Source organism: Chelonia mydas, chromosome 3 (assembly GCF_015237465.2).
Source record: "Chelonia mydas isolate rCheMyd1 chromosome 3, rCheMyd1.pri.v2, whole genome shotgun sequence".
In the NCBI taxonomy this organism is placed as follows: Eukaryota; Metazoa; Chordata; order Testudines; family Cheloniidae; genus Chelonia; species Chelonia mydas.
The window spans coordinates 77,859,160-77,881,415 of NC_057851.1; the positions used below are offsets into that span (position 1 = coordinate 77,859,160).

The 22,256-nt window shown below is 39.0% G+C and overlaps 1 protein-coding gene across 3 annotated transcripts in view; it reads right to left on the reverse strand.

Moving 5' to 3' along the window:
• The window catches only part of LOC102942767 (prolyl endopeptidase), a 165,950-nt gene that overhangs the window by 16,976 nt on the left and 126,718 nt on the right, over positions 1 to 22,256 (reverse strand). For all 3 annotated transcript variants that reach the window (XM_037894552.2, XM_037894553.2, XM_037894554.2), the window contains exon 11: positions 2,711 to 2,847. In XM_037894552.2, the coding sequence (XP_037750480.1) occupies positions 2,711 to 2,847 (137 nt within the window). The remainder of the gene's footprint in view (positions 1 to 2,710; positions 2,848 to 22,256) is intronic.

Consider the following 22,256-nt stretch of genomic DNA (forward strand, 5'->3'; position numbering starts at 1 on the left):
TTTTGTGCAAAGGAGCTGAGTTTTGTTTTACTGTTAAATCGTTGTAGTGTAATTTCACTCTCTCAACCCAGCCTGTTTGTGTGTCTTATCCACCTGTCGTGTCCTGACATACAGACTGTAAACTCTCCTTTGTTATTGTCTGGACAACCCCTACTACAACAGGCCTCTGGTCCTTGATTGATGTTCTTAAGCACTACCACAATGTAAATAATAAATAATCTTGTGAGGTCTTGTGAATTGGATTCTCCGTGAATAATTAAAATCAATATGATATGTTTATCAATTTACTCTATAGGAAACACACACTCTGCATTACAAGCTGAAGTCAGTGATACATTTTTAGTGGAGGAGGAAGAAGATATTTGCAGGGTGATACTCACCTAACACAATGACCTATTTATCTCCATCATTTATCAATAACTCTCTCTCTATATAAAATCTGTAAGTGGCCTGGAACCTAAAACTGTTTTCTCTGTGACATGTGGTCACAGTTGTGGTCAGCAGAGGCACCTAAGGTGAATCTCCTCCATTAGTATGACAAAAGTGAATGGCTGGCATTCTCCATGGCCTTTGGAACTCAATTCCTTCCCAACTCTGTAACAACCAGATTTTTTTTTAGTTTCCAGGGTGCACTTTATAAGGTCACTCCTTTCCTCCTTTGCCCATGAGGAGCTAGATATTGGGAAGGGCTGGTAGTAGTGATGTAAGGTTCTAGTTTGGGACTGTGTGTGGGTTAGTTAATTTCTATTATATTAACATTGTCACTGGGTATTTTATTTGATCTGGGGGAATTGGTGGATCTCTTTAATTAGTGTATTCTTAAAAGATTGTCAAAAATGCCTAGAGCATTAGGCAGGCATGCGTACTGTACACTGTGAGACTCTAAATATATCCAGCATTTGGTTTTTATCTCCCCCACTCCACCTCCCTTCCCCAATATATACAGTGCATCACATCCTACTAGAAACTAATAAATCACTGGTTGAACCTTCTTTACATAAATATTTTAAAAAACTATTTAGTGTATGTAATTCTGTTTTACACAAACCACCGGAAATTAAAAATGTAGCTTCTGGAAGACAGCTGAAAAGAGCATTCAGATAATCTCATGATACATCATAAGAGTACGGTCCATTGTTATGCAATGTGTTTGATATGAAGGACCAGAAAATTGTAAATGCTATCTGACAATATATTAAGAATGAGGTCTGCAAAGGATTTCATGAGATTTGCAAACTTTAATGCAAGAATTATAGCACGCAGCAAATTGCTGTAGCTCTTAATATTGCATGTAAATTTAACAGGACAGTTTAATAATAGATTATTTTTGTGACAAGATGCAAACCTACTGTCCGAAGAATCTTCCTTTATCCTGTACTTGCAATTTATTTACGTTTTCTACGAAATTGTGTCTAGCAGGCTTTGCTTTGTACTGAAAGCTGTAAAATAATCCCAGTGTCATATCTTGGCAAGCTTACAATAAGAGTTCACTTGCTGGTGAAATAAACATTGCTTCCCTTTTACAAGATTATTAATGGGTCAAGTAGGCTGCTGTTTGTGGCTCATGAACTATAGAATGGACTGGAAGTCCTGTTTTAAACTTACCACTTTTGATCTCTGATGCATTGATTTGCATGAAAAGAAACCCCCCGACATGTTTATTCTCTGTTCTCCACATGTTGATATTTTACTGAGCAGGAAAGATACGTTCTAAGGTCCCAGTTCAGCAAAGTGCTTAAACACATAATTTATTCGAAGCCCATAAACAATCCCATTGAGTGCAATGAGAAAACCACTCAGGAAGTGAGTCCATACACCAATGGTTAGGGTGCTAGCCAGTCAATCAGGAGATTTGGGGTTTGACTCCCTGCTCTGCCACAGACTTTGTGTGTGATCTCAAGCAAGTCACCTGTCTCCCTCTGCAAAATGGGAATAGCAGCACTTCCCTGTCTCATAAGGGTGTGACAAGAACAAACATATTGAATATTGTGAGGTATGCTTAATAATATTGGGTTCCTAGCTGGGCCTCTTGCTCTCTTTTTTAAAATAAGACAGTTCATGCTAGGCTGATATTTTCTTTATTATATCAATATTAATTCATTTATAACAGATTCAAGTGAACAGCATTTCCTGCATATTTTTAAAGATTCCAGAAATTAGCTAACGTCTCAGCTAAAAATAGTGTACCAGAATTGTTTAAGGAAGCTATAGACAGTATCCGTGAAGGAAAATTTGTACCGGTAGCTTGTGCTGGCAGTTCTTGCCTTCCTAAACATATTGCCATATTTTATTAAAAGCTAGTTTGTACTTTTATTATGTTACAGTGATCATCTTTTATTTTTTGAATGATAAGGAATATTCCGACTGACAAGCTTCTGGGACCATGTGCATCCACTTATGGACTTAGCACTAGGAAAAGCTTTTTCAGTAGCTGGTACATCATTAGTTTAAAGGAAGTGAAGAGCTGCAAATGTTTTTAAGGAAAACACAGACTGGACACATCCTGTAATTTCTCTCTCCCTCTCCCCCTCCCCCTGGATGATGAGCCAACTGGTCCTGTTTACAAAGGCACAAAAAACTCCCATACAATTGCCATACTGAATCAGACTCAAAGTTCATCTAGCCCAGAAACCTGTCTTTAAAAGTGGCCAGCACCAGGTACTTTAGAGGAAGATGCTGGAACAGTAGCTGTCAAAAATGTCCATCTTACCTGTAGCTTGGAGTAATAGATATGTTGAAACCCCCATAGCCATACAAGAAAGCAGGATGAGAACCATCCAATTTAATTCCCTTCTTGTGGACAATAAACATTGGGATCTTGGTACCATCTTTGCTGGGGTAGAAAACCTAAGACAACACAGAGGAAAGATATTTGAAATACTGTTAGTGCTGGGAACTATTTGAGAACTCACAAGTCACAAGTAGTTATTTCTACGCTTTTATTTTATACGGATACAAGTCTGGGAACTGTCGAACTGTAGCCTTTTCCCTGTATTTAATAGTTTATTACTGCAAAAATAGAGAAAGGCCATTGCTATCATCATCCACAAGGTGTGTGAAATGGCTTGTCCCTAACTTCACCGACAGTTTTAAAAAATATATACTAAAATAAGACCAAACACCTTATTAAAAGTATGATTCTGCTACCTTTACTCACTCTGAATAGTATTTACTCAAATGACTAATGGTCATTGAAAACTTTATGAAAGGAATATGATAAGCTACACAGACAAACAGGAAAGACAGTAATAAGAAAGATAAATTACCATTTAAGATAAAATAGATATTTTTAAAATACTAGAACTAGACATTCACACAAGAAGGAAAGCAGGGTAACTGAGAGGTAGGAGAAGGAAGCTTGTGACAAATAGCGTTGACCAGTGTCATTGACATCAATGAATTTAATGCTTCAGCAATTCCCCAAAAGATTGAGTAGGCAATTAGAGCTATCAGAAGCTGACAAATAATTTTTTTAAGAATTATATCTCAAAATTCCAGAGACTGTTGCTGCACTAGCAGCAGGAGAAACTGATAAGCTTATGGTAAAGATTTAGTGATAGCCCACTAAGGACTAGGTTAGTACTAGATAACTGGAGGCTTCATGAGCCATATGAGTATTTAAACAAGGATCATAAAATAAAATAAAAATGCAGCCCTGTATGGGCGTGATCCTGATTACTGAAGTCAACTGGAGTTTGGGACCTAAAAGCACAATTTTAACCATGAGAGACAGACTGCAGCATTTTAAAAATCCATGGTAACATATCTAGGAATATTTATGTTTGAAAAACATCATGTTTTATTTATTTTTATTGTGGATATTATTGGGTTGGCCCACGGTTGTTCCATCATTAGTCACAACAGCATTATTATATTTGTATTAACAGCATTTTTCACCAATTAGAAGAAGAGCCACTTTCACACATCATATTTTAGGCAAAAGAGTGATCTTTGACCAGTCTAAGAGTTTCTTTGTAGTAATGTTAAACTTTTACAGTAATGAAATCACTGAGATGGAAAGAGACTACTGAACATTTTTAAAATGTACAATCTAGTAAGGGACACACACACACCGACATACGTCTGGATTTCAGACAAAGCATTTACACTTGCCCTTAGAACTGACTGACCTTGCAAGGTTAAAAAAAATAACAGGAAACTATTATAACAAATTCAAATTGATTTGGGAATACAAACCAGAGAGGGTTATTAAAGAATCACAAATGTCAAGACTGTGGTGCGTGAAAGTGGTGAAATAGGTGGGATGTGACAAAATGGCCAGCATGCAACCCATTGTTTGCTTTGTACTGTACATACCTAACTATGAATAATAGGACGATGCTGTATAGTCTGGTGGGAAAGAACTCGGCAGAAAATACAGAATAGAGGAACAAAACAAATCTAAAGTAATTTGACTCGGTAAGGCTAATGGACTGAAAAATGGCTTATGCTATTCAGTGGAGTAAGAAAGAACCGGAGGATATTAAATAACCGTGGATGTTACAATCTCACAAAATTTTAATACAGAAGACAAACCATGAAGAATTCTTAAGATGAATGAATAATGTACTGAAACCTAGGACAAGACATTTGGCAGAAATATAAAAATATAAATAGAAATAGCAATGTACATCCAGAAATGAAAGCCTCATCTCTAAAGGGCTTCTCTTCACTTACAGTAGTGCAGCAGAACCGCTGGAGCACTTAGTGAAGACGTTACCTGTGCTGACAGGAGCTTGTCCCATTGGCACTCCACCTCCCCAAGAGGCAGTAGCTTTGTTGACGGGAGAAACCCTCCTTTGACATAGCAATGTTTATGCTGATGGTTAGATCAGATTTTCCACATCCCTGAGTGACACAGTTATACCGACAAAGTTTGTACTGTAGAACAGGTCTACGAAAGCTCCTGGGACTACTACACAGGGTTCAGGACTGAAGCCAGGTGCCCAGGAGTCAGTTTATCCAATCCTGTCTGGCTTATTTTCTTCCGCGGGGGTGGGGGTGGTTTGAGAGTGGGAGAAAGAGGAGCTGAGTCAGTGCTGCCTGAACTGTGCAGAGGGGTGGAACTGTATTCTGCTCACAGAGTCAGCCAAGCTCTCCAACAAGACACTCAAGGATTTGAAGCAGGAGACACAGATCCTTCCTTTTGCCCCTGGGTTTTCTCAGCCTAACTCTCTCCATTAAGCCTGCAGGGGCACCAGCTGCTGCAAACACCTCAAAAGGGGAAGCACAGCTGAGGGGACAATCACCCCTAAAATCCATGCAGTCCTGGGACAGAGCTGGGGATCAGACAAAATTACAAAGCTGAGCTGTTACTCAGATATCTTAAATTGTTTGGAATTTCCTTCAGTAAAGCTCTGCAGCAGGGAGGCCTTGCTAAGCCGCCAGCGGTTGTGGAGGCAGAAAAATCCTGGAGGGAAATTTAGGAAATGGGGTATTTCGCTGCTATCATTGACTGTCCTGTCTGAATCTTCCCCCAAGCTGCAAACAGGCTAAAAGTACCATTGTAATGGATTTTTGGACAAGGATTTTGTGGCTACAATGATCCTGCTAAATCTGGGGGTAAAGCTGGAGGTATCTCATCCTTAAACTGATGGTGCTGATTCAACTCACAAGAGCACAGATATTCCAAGGCAGTGGCTTTGTATTAAGCCATTCACTTCAGTGTGAATGAGTATTACAACACATACCATATGGTTGCACACTATTCTGAAATCCACCAAATAGCTTAGCTCATTTTATGTTGTTAGTGGCAAGCCAAGCCCTGTGTTTTTTGCAAATGTGAAATAACATGAAATAAAACAAAACACAATGATTAGAACAACATATGATGAAAAACTCACTCTGGAGCAGCAGCAGCTCCTGCCCCTAGATCCCTGCTCTGGGCATAGAAACTCAGGGTTGGAAGGAACCTCAGGAGGTCATCTAGTCCAACCCCCTGCTCAAAGCAGGACCAATGCCCAATTACATCAGCCCAGCCAGGGCTTTGTCCTTAAAAACCTCTAAGGAAGGAGATTCCACCACCTCCCTAGGTAACGCATTCCAGTGCGTCACCACTCTCCTAGTGAAAAAGTTTTTCCTGATAGCCAACCTAAACATCCCCCACTGCAACTTGAGACCATTACATCTTGTTCTGTCATCTGCCACCGAGAACGGTCTAGATCCGTTCTCTTTGGGACCCCCTTTCAGGTAGTTGAAAGCAACTATCAAATCCCCCCTCATTCTTCTCCTCTGCAGACTAAACAATCCCAGTTCCCTCAGCCTCTCCTCATAAGTCATGTGTTCCAGTCCCCTAATCATTTTAGTTGCCCTCCACTGGACTCTCTCCAATTTGTACACATCCTTTCTGTGTGTGTGTGTGTGTGTGTGGGGGGGGGGGGGGGGGAGTGGACACAGTACTCCAGATGAGGCCTCACCAATGCCAAATAGAGGAGAATGATCACTTCCCTTGATCTGCTAGCAATGCTCCTACTTATACAGCCCAAAATGCCATTAGCCTTTTTGGCAACAAGGTCACACTGTTGACTCATATCCAGCTTCTTGTCCACTTATCCACTCTAGGTCCTTTTCTGCAGAACTGCTGCCTAGCCACTCGGTCCTAGTCTGTAGCAGTGCATGGGATTCTTCCATCCTAAGTGTATGACTTTGCACTTCTCCTTGTTGAACCTCATCAGATTTCTTTTGGCCCAATCCTCTCATTTGTCTATGTCCCTCTGTATCCTATCCCTACCCTCCAGCATATCTACCTCTCCTCCCAGTTTAGTGTCATCTGCAAACTTTGCTGAGGGTGCAATCTACGCCATCCTCCAGATCATTAATGAAGATATTGAACAAAACCGGCCCCAGGACCGAGCTTTGGGGCACTCTGCTTGATACCGGCTGCCAACTAGACATGGAGCCATTGATCACTACCCGTTGAGCCCGACGATTTAGCCAGCTTTCTATCCACCTTACAGTCCATTCATCCAGCTCATACTTTAACTTACTGGAAAGGAATAACACATCCACTGCTTTCCCCTCATCCACAGAGCCAGTTATCTCATCACAGAAGGCAGTTAGGTTAGTCAGGCATGACTTGCCCTTGGTGAATCCATGCTGATTGTTCCTGATCACTTTTCTCTCCTCTAAGTGCTGAAAAATTGATTCCTTGAGGACCTGCTCCATGATTTTTCCAGGGACTGAGGTGAAGCTGACTGGCCTGTAGTTCCCAGGATCCTCCTTCTTCCCTTTTTTAAAGATGGGATTACAGTGTGGCTCAGGTCTGGCCTGGCCACCCCTCTGTCATGATGATGGGAGGGCAGCCGCTCCAAATTTGAGCGAGTGTCATTGTGACCTGACACATTGGGCTGCAGTGCCGCTCAGGACCTGCCCCCTCCCATTGGGGGTGTGGGGAGGGTGTTGGATAAAATGATATAACAAGAAATTCAGAAAAAATAAAATGCAAAATTATAAAAAAAAAATAATAATAATTTTATGGCTCTCTAGTAATAAGTTGTACCCATCCCTTCCCTCCAGCTCCCCTAGCTAAGGGATTCAAAGGTTCTAAGTTGCTGTGCATCATATTCATTATGAGCTTTCCCAGCTCCTGCAAACTGGCTTTGAGCATACCTTTGTATCAGTTTGGCTGACTTACCTTTCAGATGTCAACTGTCTCCACAGACTAAGGAATAAGATCAAGCCCTCCACTATAACCTTGTGCTATTCATTACTGCCAAGTTCTGTGCAGCTTCACCTGTGACATTTTATGAAAATCACTTAATGAGCTGATGGGCAGCATGAGGGAAACTCAAGGATCTGCTCACTCAACAGATGCCATACCTGCTCCATGTGATGTGGCAGAAAGGCAGAACAACTGGCAAACGCTTGCTGCCTTCCCACAGCTCAGCCACATACACGGGCATTCTGCTGAGATGTGGGAATGCATGCCTGGGCAACCAAATTTGGGAATGTCGTGCAAAATTGGTCATATTTGGCAGTCTTGGCTATTGTACTCCCCACCAGGGTAGAAGCTGACCACTGAGTGCCATCCTTGACTTCGGAATTTTCTGACCAAAAAAACCCCAAAAAAACAAAAACAGGTTAAACTTATTGGAAAAATGTTCATGAGAAGTTGGATGAGCCAGGACATTGGTAATGGGAGATAGAACCTCTTAAGCTTTTGATGGCAGCTTCAAATCAAGTCTCAGCTTGGTAGAGATCAAATGTTGCTACCATCCAATTGCTGCTCAGTAGACTATATCACGGGTTCTCAGTTTTTCATAGTATGTTCCAAATCTTAACAGATTTTCTTGAGGACCACTTCCCTTTCAATTGCACAGACTATCTCCCCTTCCATTTCTGATTGCATATTACGGTAGCAACTACACACATTACTAACTTGTAAAAGTAATATCAGGTAAGTATTTAATGTATTTCAGCTGTCTTTTTTTTAAATTTAGCAGCTGGAAACAAAGAGTACCAATACCAGAGAACCAGCTGGCTCTCTGCAGACCACCCATAAGAGCTCTGACATACAAGCTGAAAATCACTGATCTTTATGAACTGAGTCTAATGATGTCTGTTCCCAAGCAGCCAAGTGTTCATATCACAAAAAATACCTTTCTGAGAATGCCAAAGGATGGTATGAACCTGAAAGCTGAACTTCATGCACTCTCTCTCACTCCTATGGTTTGTCTACACACTAACATAATTAAAACCCAGCTATGTTGTTTTAGTGTAACGCCTTTTGTTATTTCAGTGCAAGTCTGCCTGTGGACACTCTTACTTAGCATTAAGCCTGTCCTATTTTGATTTAAATAAAAACCAAATTAAGCCAAATTGATATAAGACATTCTTAATTCAAAACAAGAGCATTCACACAAAGACTTGTACCAAAACAACAAAAAGCATAACCTAAAACCAATTATTTTGGTGTATTTTAGTTCCTAGAAGTGCCCCACTAGATTAGATTTGAGACATGTTGGTGTGGCAGTTTGCACTGTTTCTACCTATGCTGTATTTGTTCTGTTGATAAATAGAAGATTTAAATCACCAGGAATGCAATCAGGTTTGTTCTAACAAGCATGCAGTGTTTCTAAAAGGATTTTTAATTTCCATTTTATTGGTGATGATGCTTGTAATTAATCCACATTTTTAAAATTTAAACAAATTTGGTTTAAAAATCCTTCTTATGAGTGCATCTCCAGTTAGCAACTGCTTGTCCTAAACCTTTCAGCTAGTGACAACTTAAGAAGTTATTCTGCATGGCTGAGCTTTTTAGCATAATTATTTACAGCTTCTATTCTAATTAAAATAAAAAAGAAACAAAAGCAGAATGACATTTGTTACACGGCTTCCTCTTTTCAATCTTTCTGCTTTCAAAGGAAAGTGAGACACCCTCATGTCTATGACACCACACTGAACACTAAACAGGAGTTATTTTTACAGCTTTCCGATGAGCCCCAACAGAAATATGATCCTTTCCAACACATGGTATTTAGTAAGTATCTTTATCACGAGCACTAGCTGCAAAGTGAAATACAAAGCCTTCATGGCATCTCACTTAAAAAAAACCCAACAATTTTTGTTTCATCAGGGCTAAGCAAATACAAGTAATTTCACAAATGAAACAAACAAATAAAGCATACCTCCAGGAACTTTGCCTCTGGGAAATTTACAAAAGTTTCCTTTAATTTACTATTCCATTTCATATCATATATTACTTGTGAAATTTAGGGACAAAGCTTTACATCGTTTTTGCCCATCTTAAAATGACATTTCTAGCTATTGGCATGACCATAGCAGTCATCCATGAAACATGCACCAGCAATCACTAGAAAGTTATAAAGCTATCAAAAGGGTTTTTTTGTTCGTTTCTGGTGGGGTTTTTGTGCGGCGGGGGGGGGAGGGAGGGATGCTTATTTTAAGAACTCCCAGGAGTTAAAGTATTTCAGTTTAGATAAAATCGCTTGGGCAGAGACCAGTAGCAAGAGGTTCAGGGGAAACACTTCCCAAAAACTTCATCAATTGACTCCAATGGAGCTACACCTATTTCTACCAGCTGAGGATCTGGCCCTCCAAATTTTTCCACCAAGTGACTGCTGTTGACAGATCAGTTACTTTCCCTTGACAGTAATTTCCCTGCCCCTTTCTAAACATGAGCTTTTCTAACAACTGTCTGAAGACTGATTTAAGAAGGGGTTTTTATCATTATCATCAGTGAAGATTAAACACTTTAAATAAAAAGACAACAAAGGAAAAACAGCATGTCAAGGTGACATTGCTGTTCAGAATTTAAAAGTGTTTCACTCCAACTATCTCTGTTAAAATAATGATTACTCCCCTGCCCCCGCCCCCCAAGATGAACAAACAAGGGGTGGGGAATCAATTCAGGAGACATTGAGATATGTGAAGCTATTTACGCTTCTTCAAATAGACTATTTTCAACTGATTCAATCTCACCTTAAATTTGGTACTCTCTCTGAAGTAACTGTCTATCAGTTTATTTATAGGACCAATAATGGGAAGGGCTTCTATCTGAGAGATTAAGGTAAACTGGAAAGGGCAAGCCCTACAGAGGGAAGAATGTCTAGCGATGGTATTTCACGTCTAATTTTAGACTCTGACAGCTTTTACTGGAGAATGTTTATAAAAGGGTACTACTGGTTTCTGTTTGATCAGAGCTAGGTGACATCCACTTGTGCTAGTTACAGTGTATTAACCATTGCTAATATACTTTAATAATAACAGATATAAGTCTGTTGCAGCTATAGTATACCAAAAAGGCAAATAAATAAAAATCTTCTGAAAAAACAATGACAAAGCTTCAATCAAATCTCCTTACCTTATGAGATAAACGCACATATGACTAATTTATGGGTGGAGGTAAGACTGAAAACAACCACTCAAAATTATAGCCCTGCAGCAAAAGGTGCTATATTGTTGAGAAAGCATTCTTATTATATACAACACTTTGTGCTGCTCTGGCTGTGTAAAGAAGCTTTGGAGTGGTTGTAAATGTATCTTCTGCTGCCCTTAAGGACCCTTTATGCAGTTGGAGCAGTGCAAAGTGGTTTTAGCTAAATGAGAATCAGGACCCCTATCACTTAAGAAAAGCATAAGTAGTAAGCACAAAAGACTTCAAATCAAACAAATATTTTAAGAAAGTCTTCTGAGCCATTTCGTAGTCATCCAAGCATTAAAGAAACCCCAAATATTCATTTTTAAAGAAACTTGCATTCCAGAGATGGCTTTGTTTTAAAACTTAAAACCTTGCATAGTCACCATCCTCAATGAAGAAGGCAACTTGGCTAAGTCTGTTTTTTTGGATAATTTTTTCACTCTCCACCCTGGCTTCTCTAGAACTCCCATTATTCACGCATCAGTCTGTATCTTTTCTTACACTGTCACATAGGCTTTGAAGGCTCCCCTAAATAATGCACGAATAGAGCACACCTTTGTCACCAAAAATACCACCTGTTCTAGGATGCATTTCAGCGCTACGTAAGTTCTGTTTTCTTAAGGCAATCTGGGGCCCGAGGCACACCACCACATGGGGATTCCGGGACTCTGCCCCCTACTTCTTGTATATGTCTTTGTTCTTTTATTGTTGTTATTTTGAAAGCTTTTTATATATGGGGAATAGGTAGAAAGCCCTGATTTCTTTTGGTTAAGCTTCACTTAGAGCATAGGAGACCTGTCATTCAGTTATATATGAAACGCAGATAGCCCTTGAGAAAAAGTCTATGGTTATCCAACTCAACATCTAAGGTGACAAGTAGTGTCCTTTCCTCCATTCCTCCAGAACCGTGCAAGAGTACAGACTTTGCTTACGTACTTTAGTTTTTGGTGTGATACGACAAGGACTCACGATAGAATGAATGCAGACAACTATTTTCCGTCACTCACCAAAAGAATAAAATAAAATAAAATGGTGCCGATGTTGAGATAGACACATTGAACCAAAAAAAGCTCCCAAATTAACCAAAACAATTCTCATGTGAGTAATTATAAAATATGTTCCAGTTCATGCACCTCAAGGGACACCATCAATTTAAAAGTCATACTTCTGTCTGAATTCCCCCCCCATCCTCTCAATACTATTATAATACCTAAAATTACTAAAACTGAAAGTGAACTAAGGGGCAGGAGGAAGAAAATCACCTTATTTTCAGGTTTTTCCTTGTTGTGACATGTTTGTTTCTTTCATGTGACAGCAATTTATGAATACTCCGCTTCACTGTTTCCCCTGTTTAATCACACCCAGCTCCTCCTCCTGTGTGTGTAGGTCTCTCACACACAGCATGAATGAAAAAGATTTTTTTTTAAATAGGAAAATCTGATCGTAAACCCACAAAAATTGTCAAGGGAAAAATGGGAAGGTGTAGAACCTGAATTTTTTTTTTTTAAAGTTGAAAATAAAGGATTAAATTTCAAGATGATGTTATAAAAAAGTTAGAGAGTTTTTACAGTAAAGATTGCAGATTACTGCAATAGATAAAATCACCAAGAATAATCCCATCTGAAGAAGTCTAATGCATATTTCTTTAATTATGGGTTTATCTAAAAAAACGTTTATGTAATTTTGCTGACTCCCTTAACCATGGCAATGAGGATAAAAATTCAATTTAAAAATGATTGGTTTGGCTTCTCAACTAGAACCCTTTCCCACAGGTAATGTGAATTTCTCATCCAACAAGAAATATTAATTCATTGTATATGAAAACAAACTGCAAGCCACGCCAAACTAATTATTCTTAGAAAGCCTCCAGTGATTATAAAAATGTCTCTCACAACCTGTTTCAAGATCACTTACTACATGCCAGAGATAATCTGTTCTTCCCATGCACCTGTGTGCTTGATCAAAAACAGATAATGGATAAACTTGTCATAGGACTGTCACCTGCTATAGTTCAAATGAAAAAGAATCTTAAAGCAGAACTATTACCAATAAATAACTAACTAAATAAATGAATAGTCTTTCCTTTCAGGAAAATAGTGTGTTAAGTAATGCATATTTAATAGTCAGGTAGTATCAAAATAATGCCTTTAAAATGAATTTTATTCCAATGTTTTCCACTCTTCAGATATTGAAAAACATTTCCTAATTTGCAACAAATCAAAATTAATAACTACCACAACTCAGGTATCAAACACCAAGCTAAATTTAGCAATGTGTACTTTACTTGTGAATAAAGAAAAAAACGTCTGACCCACCATCATTAGTTTTTGAGAATATGCTCACCAATGTCTTAATTACCACAGTGAAAGAGAAGCACCATGATAAGTCCAATACTAATATGTGTAGGTACAAATGAAGTAAGTGCAGCTAAAAATATATTAAGCATCTGATCAGGTAAAGCACCGAAAGCCTTCATCTCTTGCTGACATCAACGTGAGATGAGTGCATTTAGAAACACATGGGATTGGGCCCTATAATTAATGCACTAGCAATCTGAATAGGCCATATTTATTTCTTTTAAATTCTTTTTTTTTTTTTTAATTTAATTTCAACTGTTCAACCTGACACAAAACCTTTCCCTGATTAACCATGAAATGGAGAACCTTGATTGGGTTTTAAATTAACTCTGTTTGAAGACCACAGAGGTGTACAGTTTGAAATTTGTGGTATAATATTATATACCAAATTACCATGATCAGGCACCAACAGTACCTTTAATAAAGCCTGCCAAGTTTTTAAAAAACCCACACAAATATAGTTGGAGGAATACAGTTATAGAAATTTAACACTGGAGAAAATTTTCGCACTATGGTGGGTAAAGCTAGGAACCCAAATCTATGCTTGGATGCATAAATAAAAGTGACCTGATTTTCAGTGGTGCTGAGCACACACAGCTCCAATGACTTTAGTGGGAATTTCCAGTACACTTAGAGACTCTGAAAAGCAGACCACAAGCGCCTAATTTTAAGTAGCCAAGTTTGAAATTTTGGCTTTAATCTTTTGACACCTGGAGTGAAATCCTGGCCACACTGAAGTCAATGGTAAAACTCCTATTGAGTTCCATGGAGCCACAATTTCAGCTCTGGTTTCCAAGTTTTAACGTTGAGAAAACCACTCAACACTCTGTTCTAGTCTAGCTCTTATGTGGCCCTCATTACTGCGGTATCATGAATGCCTAAATTCTGGGCTGTGACTGAGGAGTGCTTAGCACATCACAGGATGTCTCAACTAAAATTGGGGCAATTCTGGCAGCAATCCAGTCCTCAGCATAAATTTGTGTCAGGAGCCAATGGACCAAGTGGCCATTCTCACAGCCAGAAACTGACAGATTATAAGAGACCTGCTCTCTCTCTGTTCACACATATGTACCAGGCGGTGGGAGGAATGGTGGGGGAGAGCTGTTACAGTAGCTCCATGCTATTTGAGATTTCCTCCTATGCAGGAGGAATTGTATAGTGGCCTCTTACATTGTCTTTAAGACAACTTTGTGCTGGCAGATGGATGCAAAGCTGCCCTAACATGGGGCAGGACCTGAGCTAAAGTAACTTGGGTATAGTAAAAAATTCATACAGGTAAAAGCCTTAAAGACCACCTGTTACAGATAATTGCAAAATCACTACAGAAATAATCGAGAAGCTCTTTAGAAGAGATCATTTTACCACCCACCCATTGGGACTCGAAGCAGTCTCATGCTGATGGAGGCTAAGTGCCAGGAGATAGTCATTTAGAAAAATTCCTTGTTAGTGAGCTTAGCAATCTAGCAGCAAATGGCTGCTGGGAAGCAGCTCACCAGGTGATAAAAGGAATGGGGAGAAACTGAGAAAAAAATAAATTAAAGTTCAGAAATCCTACAGGGAAGGCATAGAAAAAATTCTTTTTGAATCATTCATTTACTTGGTTAAGTGAAAGGTTTTGTTCCCTTTGCATAAATATCAAGTGTCAAAGGTGTAAGTGGCAAAATGCACCAAATCAGTCCCTTTTAAGAGCCACTAGATGAAGGATGCTTTTAGCAATCCGATAGAAAATTAAACTATTCTATAAAGGTTCTTCTACTGCCCTCATCATGGTGGTATCTGAGACCCTCCCGGTAATGCAACTAACACTTGTCATGTTTGGTTTGTTCTCTCTGTGTCATTGTTTCCCCAGAGGGAAAATTGTGTGTGCAGTGTAGTGTTTTGTTGTCTTATTTTTGTTTTTATTATAAATTAAAATGTACACCGTGCTATGTGTTGACATTAGTGAAGGCAAGGTTGAAGTAGTAAGCCTTGCACTTGGAACAAAAAGGGGCAAGCTATTTGAAGTTTTTAGCCCAAATGGAGATGACTACGTCTTTCTTACATGATTTCTCTGTGTGTGTGTGTGTGTGTGTCTCTCTCTCTCTCACACTCACACACACACACACGAGTGTGAGCAAGCTATTACAACGAAACAAAATTGTAATTAACAGCTGGTAGCCCAATTCCTTTAATTAAAACAAGGCTTTACTTCAATGAGGCGATTGCTCTAAGCGATTTACTATAATACTATACTGACAGATAAAAAGCTAAAACGACCACAATCACCTCCATGTAGAAAATCAGCTCAACTTATAATAATGTAGACAAGAATTCAGCTGAGACAACACTGTACCTCCCTTTTCCCCTTCACTGTCCTCCTCTCAACACTCTCCAAGTGACGGGATACAGCTAAACAGCTGGCAACAGTAATGGATAGCAGCTTGAATGATGCGACACCCTTTTCCTAGAAGGTAGGTGCTTTAAAAAATATTGAAACAAAGGAGAGGAGGTGGCTACAAGTAATAATTATGAGGTTCTTACCTCTTTATAAGAAATGTGCAGGGATTTGCTATATTTGCCAGTACATGCTTCAAAACCAGTTCCACAGATTTTACCCCAGTGCATGCAAATGCTTATACCAAAGACTCTGCTGAGAAGTAACTGACTTAAAAGCCTGTGATGCCCTTCCATTTGAGGTTTCTCAATCAGGGACAACATGTCGTCTTAGACTTGGGTTTGAGTTTAGGTTGTGTTTCCCCCAATCTACATAAGCAAAAATGGAAAAACTTAATTATCCCTGCTAATGGGTTAGATAAATTAAATCACCCTCCCAAGTAACCCCCAGGGTGTTAGATTAGAAAAGGACTAAGGATCAGGTGCTTTGATTTCACCAGCATCTCCTGGTGACCACCTTCTGTGTTAGAACGTTGCAGAGATGACACTTCATTGTTTACAAATCGGAAAACCATGAATGAACCTGAAGAAAATTAACCCAACAAACAGCAGAAAGCAGAAAAGAATACTAAGAATGACTTCCTCTAACACCACTGTAGGAATATTTAGGAAAAAATGGCACTGGAGATACTCAAAATAATACATCCTGGTAGCAATATCAGTTTATGGTCTGATTCACAGAAGGACAACATGTTAGGACTTCTGGCTCTTCAGTCTGATAAAATTAATGTCAAAAAGTACAGTGACCCAGAGCTGTAATACTTCTGGGGCTGGGGGAGAAAAAAAACCCCAAAAGAATGGTAAAAAATTTAAAATATGTCATGATGCTGTGGATTTAATGTGTAGTTTATAGCGATCTCTTCCTTGGGTCGTCTGCAAACAACATTGCAAAAAAAACCCGTCTCTTTCTAATTCCCAAAACTGTTAAATCACCAAAGAGAAAAAAATAATGATGGTAACTCAGCAGATCTCTGGGTAGTTTAGCTTCTAGAACTAGGAGTTCTAATGGAGTTCAATAAACACTGAAGTGTAGAAGGGAAACCTGGGGAATATTTAAAGTGAAGCATCCCTTGATTTCAGGGGTCCTGGCCTTTTAGGGTATGCGTAGACTGCAATCAAAAACCTGCAAAAACACATGGGTGAGCTGACTCAGGCTCACAGCTCTCAGGCTAAGGGACTGTTGAAATGCAGTGCAGCCCTATAGACACTGCAATTAAACAGCCACTCAGCCCAAGCCTCACAAACCCGAGTCAGCTGACACAGGCCAGCTGTGGGTTTTTAATTGCAGTCTAGAGATAGCCTTATGTTTGAAGCTCCTCTATACTTAGCGATCTTCTCACATAAGCAACGACTCTTAATGAGGAATACCACTTTACATCAGTCTTTCCTACTGTCAACAGCTACCATTGTTTACCACAATCTGTCACCTTTGATGCTGGTTCATATATTAGCTGAAAAACGAATACATATTTTCTCCTATCTGTGAGAACAGCAGTCCAGGACTATGGAGACCCTTGATTTCTTGCTATCATTCATCTTAGCAGTTCAAACACTGGTTGTTATGAATGTTAATGATACTTTCAACAGGCTTCCCCTACCCCATAAATTTCCATAAAATGTCTCAAGGACAGAACAGAAATAATTAATCTAAGTAAAAATAATATACTCTAAATACCTATGGGTAATGTATGTTGACAGAATTAAGTCAACTCCCAAATGAAGATGCTAAAGTATCTTTAATAAGACTGTGCACTGATGAATTTGTTTTGTGTTAAAGACAGCTAGCTAACAAGCAAGGAAAAAAATGAAAACAACAACAAACCAAACCCAAACTCTTGTAATTAGCAATTGAACTGGATTTTGGGGGTGGGTGCGAAGAGATAATAGTCATCTTTGACCATATTTTGAAACAAACCATTTTTACAAAAAGAAAAGGAGTACTTTTGGCACCTTAGAGACTTAGAGTCACGGATTCTGTGATTTTAACAGATCTCTGTGACTTTTTCAGCCAGACCCGGTGTGATCATACCCTGATTTTGTACATTTTTACCATGACTGCCTCACGAATTTTGCCTAATTTTACTGTGACAAAATCGTATCCATACCCATGACTGATTCAGGCACTGGAATTATTCCAATTTTATCCTCTCTCGGCTGCTGTAATTATAATTACCTTACACACCGTTTTATCAGCTGCACATCAGACCCCAATCATTTACTGATTACTACTGAAGTGTGTGTTTAGAGGCCTGGGGTTTGTAGATCTACACCTGAAGCAAATTAATAAACCAAACCAACCACCTTTGAGCAATGGTTGTTTTGAAGGCTCTGGTAGGCTGCTGGAATATCCTGCTATATCAGAAATTCTGTACACTACATAATGGTTTAAATTGGGTACGGTACTGTGGAGAAGCTTACAATCCCTTCTGCCTATAATTATTAACAGATGCCCTACAGTGGGAGACTCAGAGTCAAATATGGCAATGGCATCAGCAACAGACAACTGCTAGAACACTGCGTCCAGTTCTGGTGTCCCACAATTCTAGAAGGATGTTGATAAACTGGAGAGGGTTCAGAGAAGAGCCATGAGAATAATTAAAGGATTAGAAAACAAGCCTCACAGTGATAGACTCAAGGAGCTCAGTCTATTTAGCTTAACAAAGAGAAGGTGATGAGTCTGTAAGTACCTACATGGGGAACAAGTATTTAATGATGGGCTATTCGAGCTAGCAGAAAAAGTAATAACACGATCCAATGGCTAGGAGCTGATGCTAGCCAAATTCAGATTGGAAATAAGGTGTACATTTTTAACAGGGAGAGTAATTAACTGCTGGAACAATTTACCAAGGATTGTGGTGGATTCTCTGTCACTGACAATTTTTAAATCAAGAGTGGATGTTTTTCTAACAGATCTGCTCTAGGAATTATTTTGGGGAAGTTCTATGGCCTGTGTGAGATAGGAGGTCAGAGTAGATGATCATAATGATCCCTTGTGGCCTTGGAATCTATGAACAGCATTTTGATGCTGTCCTGAAGCAGTAAGGAAAGGAGAGAAATCTCAAACTTTTTGGAAGGGTCAGGAAAGAGAACAAGTGTCCCCCCTTTCCTCTCTTCTATTCTCCCCCAAACCTCCATATATTAAAAAGAGAAGACACCTAGAAATAGCTTTTATGCATTGAGGTAAAATGGCCAGAAATAGAGATATATGCAAGAAATCCAATGTGCAGTGAGAGAAAAAGATTGGAAAAGTAAACAGAAAAGTGCTATCTTTCACTGGATTGGCAACCAAAGAAACCCCAAAAACTTATTTCTCCCTTAAAATTCTGGAATGCACATTGGTCCTTTCTAACCTCAACCAGGGTTAGAAACTGTTTACATTGAGTATTATTCAGCTTTCAAGAGAGACTTCCATATAAACTACACATTAAATAGCATATGCCCACTAATGCAGGGAACTCATTGTATTATGCAAGCTTGGGACAAACACAAGAAATGTGAGCTTCACTGCCAAACACAATTGCTGTTGCTCTCCAAATCAGATGTAATTTCAGAACCATTAGCTTTCTGAGTCTATTGCTGTAAGAGATGTAATAGACTTTTCTGTGTGTATTACTCTTCCCTGATTCTTTGGGGACCTAACATTACTTAATACTATTCAGTAGATTTGTACAGCACCTTAATGTAGCACTAAAAGAAGTCAATAAACTCAGAATCAGCCTTCCAAAGAGGCTGGATGTCTCAAGGGATTGGTAATACAGTGCCTTTCCCTTCGACAGCAGTGGTTTGAATTTGACTCATGTCAATGATAACTGACAGCTGGAGCCATCTAAAGACCTTTTGCCAGCTGTGCAAAATAAGGCTGGAGATCTCAGTCCTGCAAAGAGATGTCACAAAATTTAACACCATTATTGGTAGACTCAGCAGAGAAACGAATGGGCAGGGGGACTGATATTCATAAAAATGATCCCTTCCTGAACAAATCCGGCATGCAACCGCAGGGAAGTTTTATATTTTGATTTGATCTATTGATTCAAATAAAATACAGAAAAATATGGACAGAAGAAACAGTGACATATTTTGCCAGTTATCATTTATCTCTTTCACTGCAAGAAATACTGACATTAGGCCTGACCTTGTAGTCCTTACTTCAGTAAAACTCTCTAATTTCAACGGCAGTTTGTCTGAGGAAGGACTGAAGAATCATAAGAATGGCCATACTGGGTCAGACCAAAGGTCCATCTAGCCCAGTATCCTGTCCTCTGACAGTGGCCAATAATGCCAGGTGCTTCAGAAGGAATGAACAGAACAGGTGATCATCAGGAAAAAATGCAATATTATTTTGTTTCTTTTGTTGGAACTGCTTATGTGCCTGATCATGCCCCACTGAAGACAATGGGAGCTCTATCATTAACTTCAGTGGGCAAAGCATAAAGCTCTATATTTGTGAAATGTTACTGCTCATCTAAATTATGTAAAGCAAATCCAGATACTACAGTTATTGAATCTTAATATTTTATATTAGAGAGATTTGTTTTTATATTGGTCCTGAAATGTTATGCTATGCTGATTGTAGAACAGACTTTATAATAATCGATTAGATTGCAATTTTACTTTTAAACACATTTTGAAGACTCATTTTCCTAAATTAATACACAGGGAAGCAGCATAGTCTTGTAGTCAAAACAGTGAACTGGAAGTTCAGGGCTCAATTCCTAGTTCAGCCACTGATCACTGTGATGTGTCACAGAATCTATCAATGCCTTTGTTTCTCAATCTGAGAAATAAAGTTAATCATACTTCTCTACCTTTGGGAAGTACTTTGGGATCTTCAGAGAAAAGACAGAATGAAAGTTTGGAAGAAAATACCCGCTGAGACTTAGAAGATTTAGAAAGACTTAGAAAATTCTTCCCTGTTTTGTGACCAAGGGAGTTAAGTCAATTAGTAATGTGTTAATGGTTAAGTACTGGAGGGAAAAATCAAACTTAGGGATGAGTGTTTATGAGAAAGAAGGAAAAAGAAGAAAAAAGTCTTCAGTAATCTCTTCAGAAAGCTAACAAAAAGGAAACTTATTTTTGTAATGAAGATGTTTCTCATTTTAATCTGTCTCTATCCTTACCAACCCCCCACCCCGACCCCACTAAGATACTTGGGGCTTAAATACACACTGCCTTTAAAAACAAAGGGGAGGGGGGGTGTCCTAATGGCTTATGTTTCTTCCTGACAGCAAAATTGTATTCACCCATTTACTGTAAAACTAATTTTTTTGCCAGTAGTTATGCAGTTGCTTAAGATATCTGAGGATATAAAAGCAATCCTTTAAACTCTTATTAAAATTGATTTAAGGGCTAGTTCCTAGTCACTCTTACATGTAGTAAGTAATTCACATATGCTAGGAAAAATGGTTATGGATTAGAACTGATCTATATTATTTTAGCTTTCTGTTTTGGGAGGTTCTAAGTGAAACAAAGGCACTTGAATTGGGATCATATACACCATCTCAATATTCCTCTTCATTAGCAGTGGGAATAAAAAGCGAAGAGTAGTTTAAAGCAAAAAGTTTTAAAAGTGTAAGTCAAAAAGGAGAATATATTTCTCTTGGTTTTAACTAGACTACTAAGCAGCTCTGCATCATCACCTCTTTGGACTGAAAAAAAAAAAAAAAGAATATTTATTGTAAGACCTTGTGTCAAGGTTCCTTCCCCACTCTGAACTCTAGGGTACAGATGTGGGGACCAGCATGAAAGACCCCCTAAGCTTATTCTTACCAGCTTAGGTTAAAAACTTCTCCAAGGTACAAACTATTTTCCTTTTTCCTTTAGATTTTATTGCTGCCAACCCCACAGAGTTTTAAACAAAGAACAGGGAAAGAGACCACTTGGAGACGTCTTCCCCCAAAATATCCCCCCCCAAGCCCTACACCCCCTTTCCTGGGGAAGGCTTAATAATAATTCGCACCAATTGGTACAGGTGAACACAGACGCAAACCCTTGGATCTTAAGAACAATGGAAAATCAATCAGGTTCTTAAAAGAAGAATTTTAATTAAAGGAAAGGTAAAAGAATCACCTCTGTAAAATCAAGAGGGTAAATACCTTACAGGGTAATCAGATTCAAAACATAGAGAATCCCTCTAGGCAAAACCTTAAGTTACAAAAAGACACAAAAACAGGAATATACATTCCCTCCAGCATAGCTTATTTTACCAGCCATTAAACAAAAGGAAATCTACTGCATTTTCTAGCTAGATTACTTACTACCTTAACAGGGGTTGGAAGGCTGCATTTCTGATCTGCTCCCAGCAAAAGCATCACACAGACAAACAGAACCCTTTGTTCCCCCACCCTCCAGATTTGAAAGTATCTTGTCCCCTCACTGATCATTTTGGGTCAGGTGCCAGCGAGGTAACCTTAGCTTCTTAACCCTTTACAGGTGAAAGGGTTTTGCCTCTGGCCAGAAGGGATTTTATAGTACTGTATACAGAAAGGTGATTACCATTCCCTTTATATTTATAACACCTTGTGTCTGAGGATTCTCCCGCCCCCCTCTATAGTTGCCTCATTTCCCTGCATCTTAAACAGAAAGGAAAC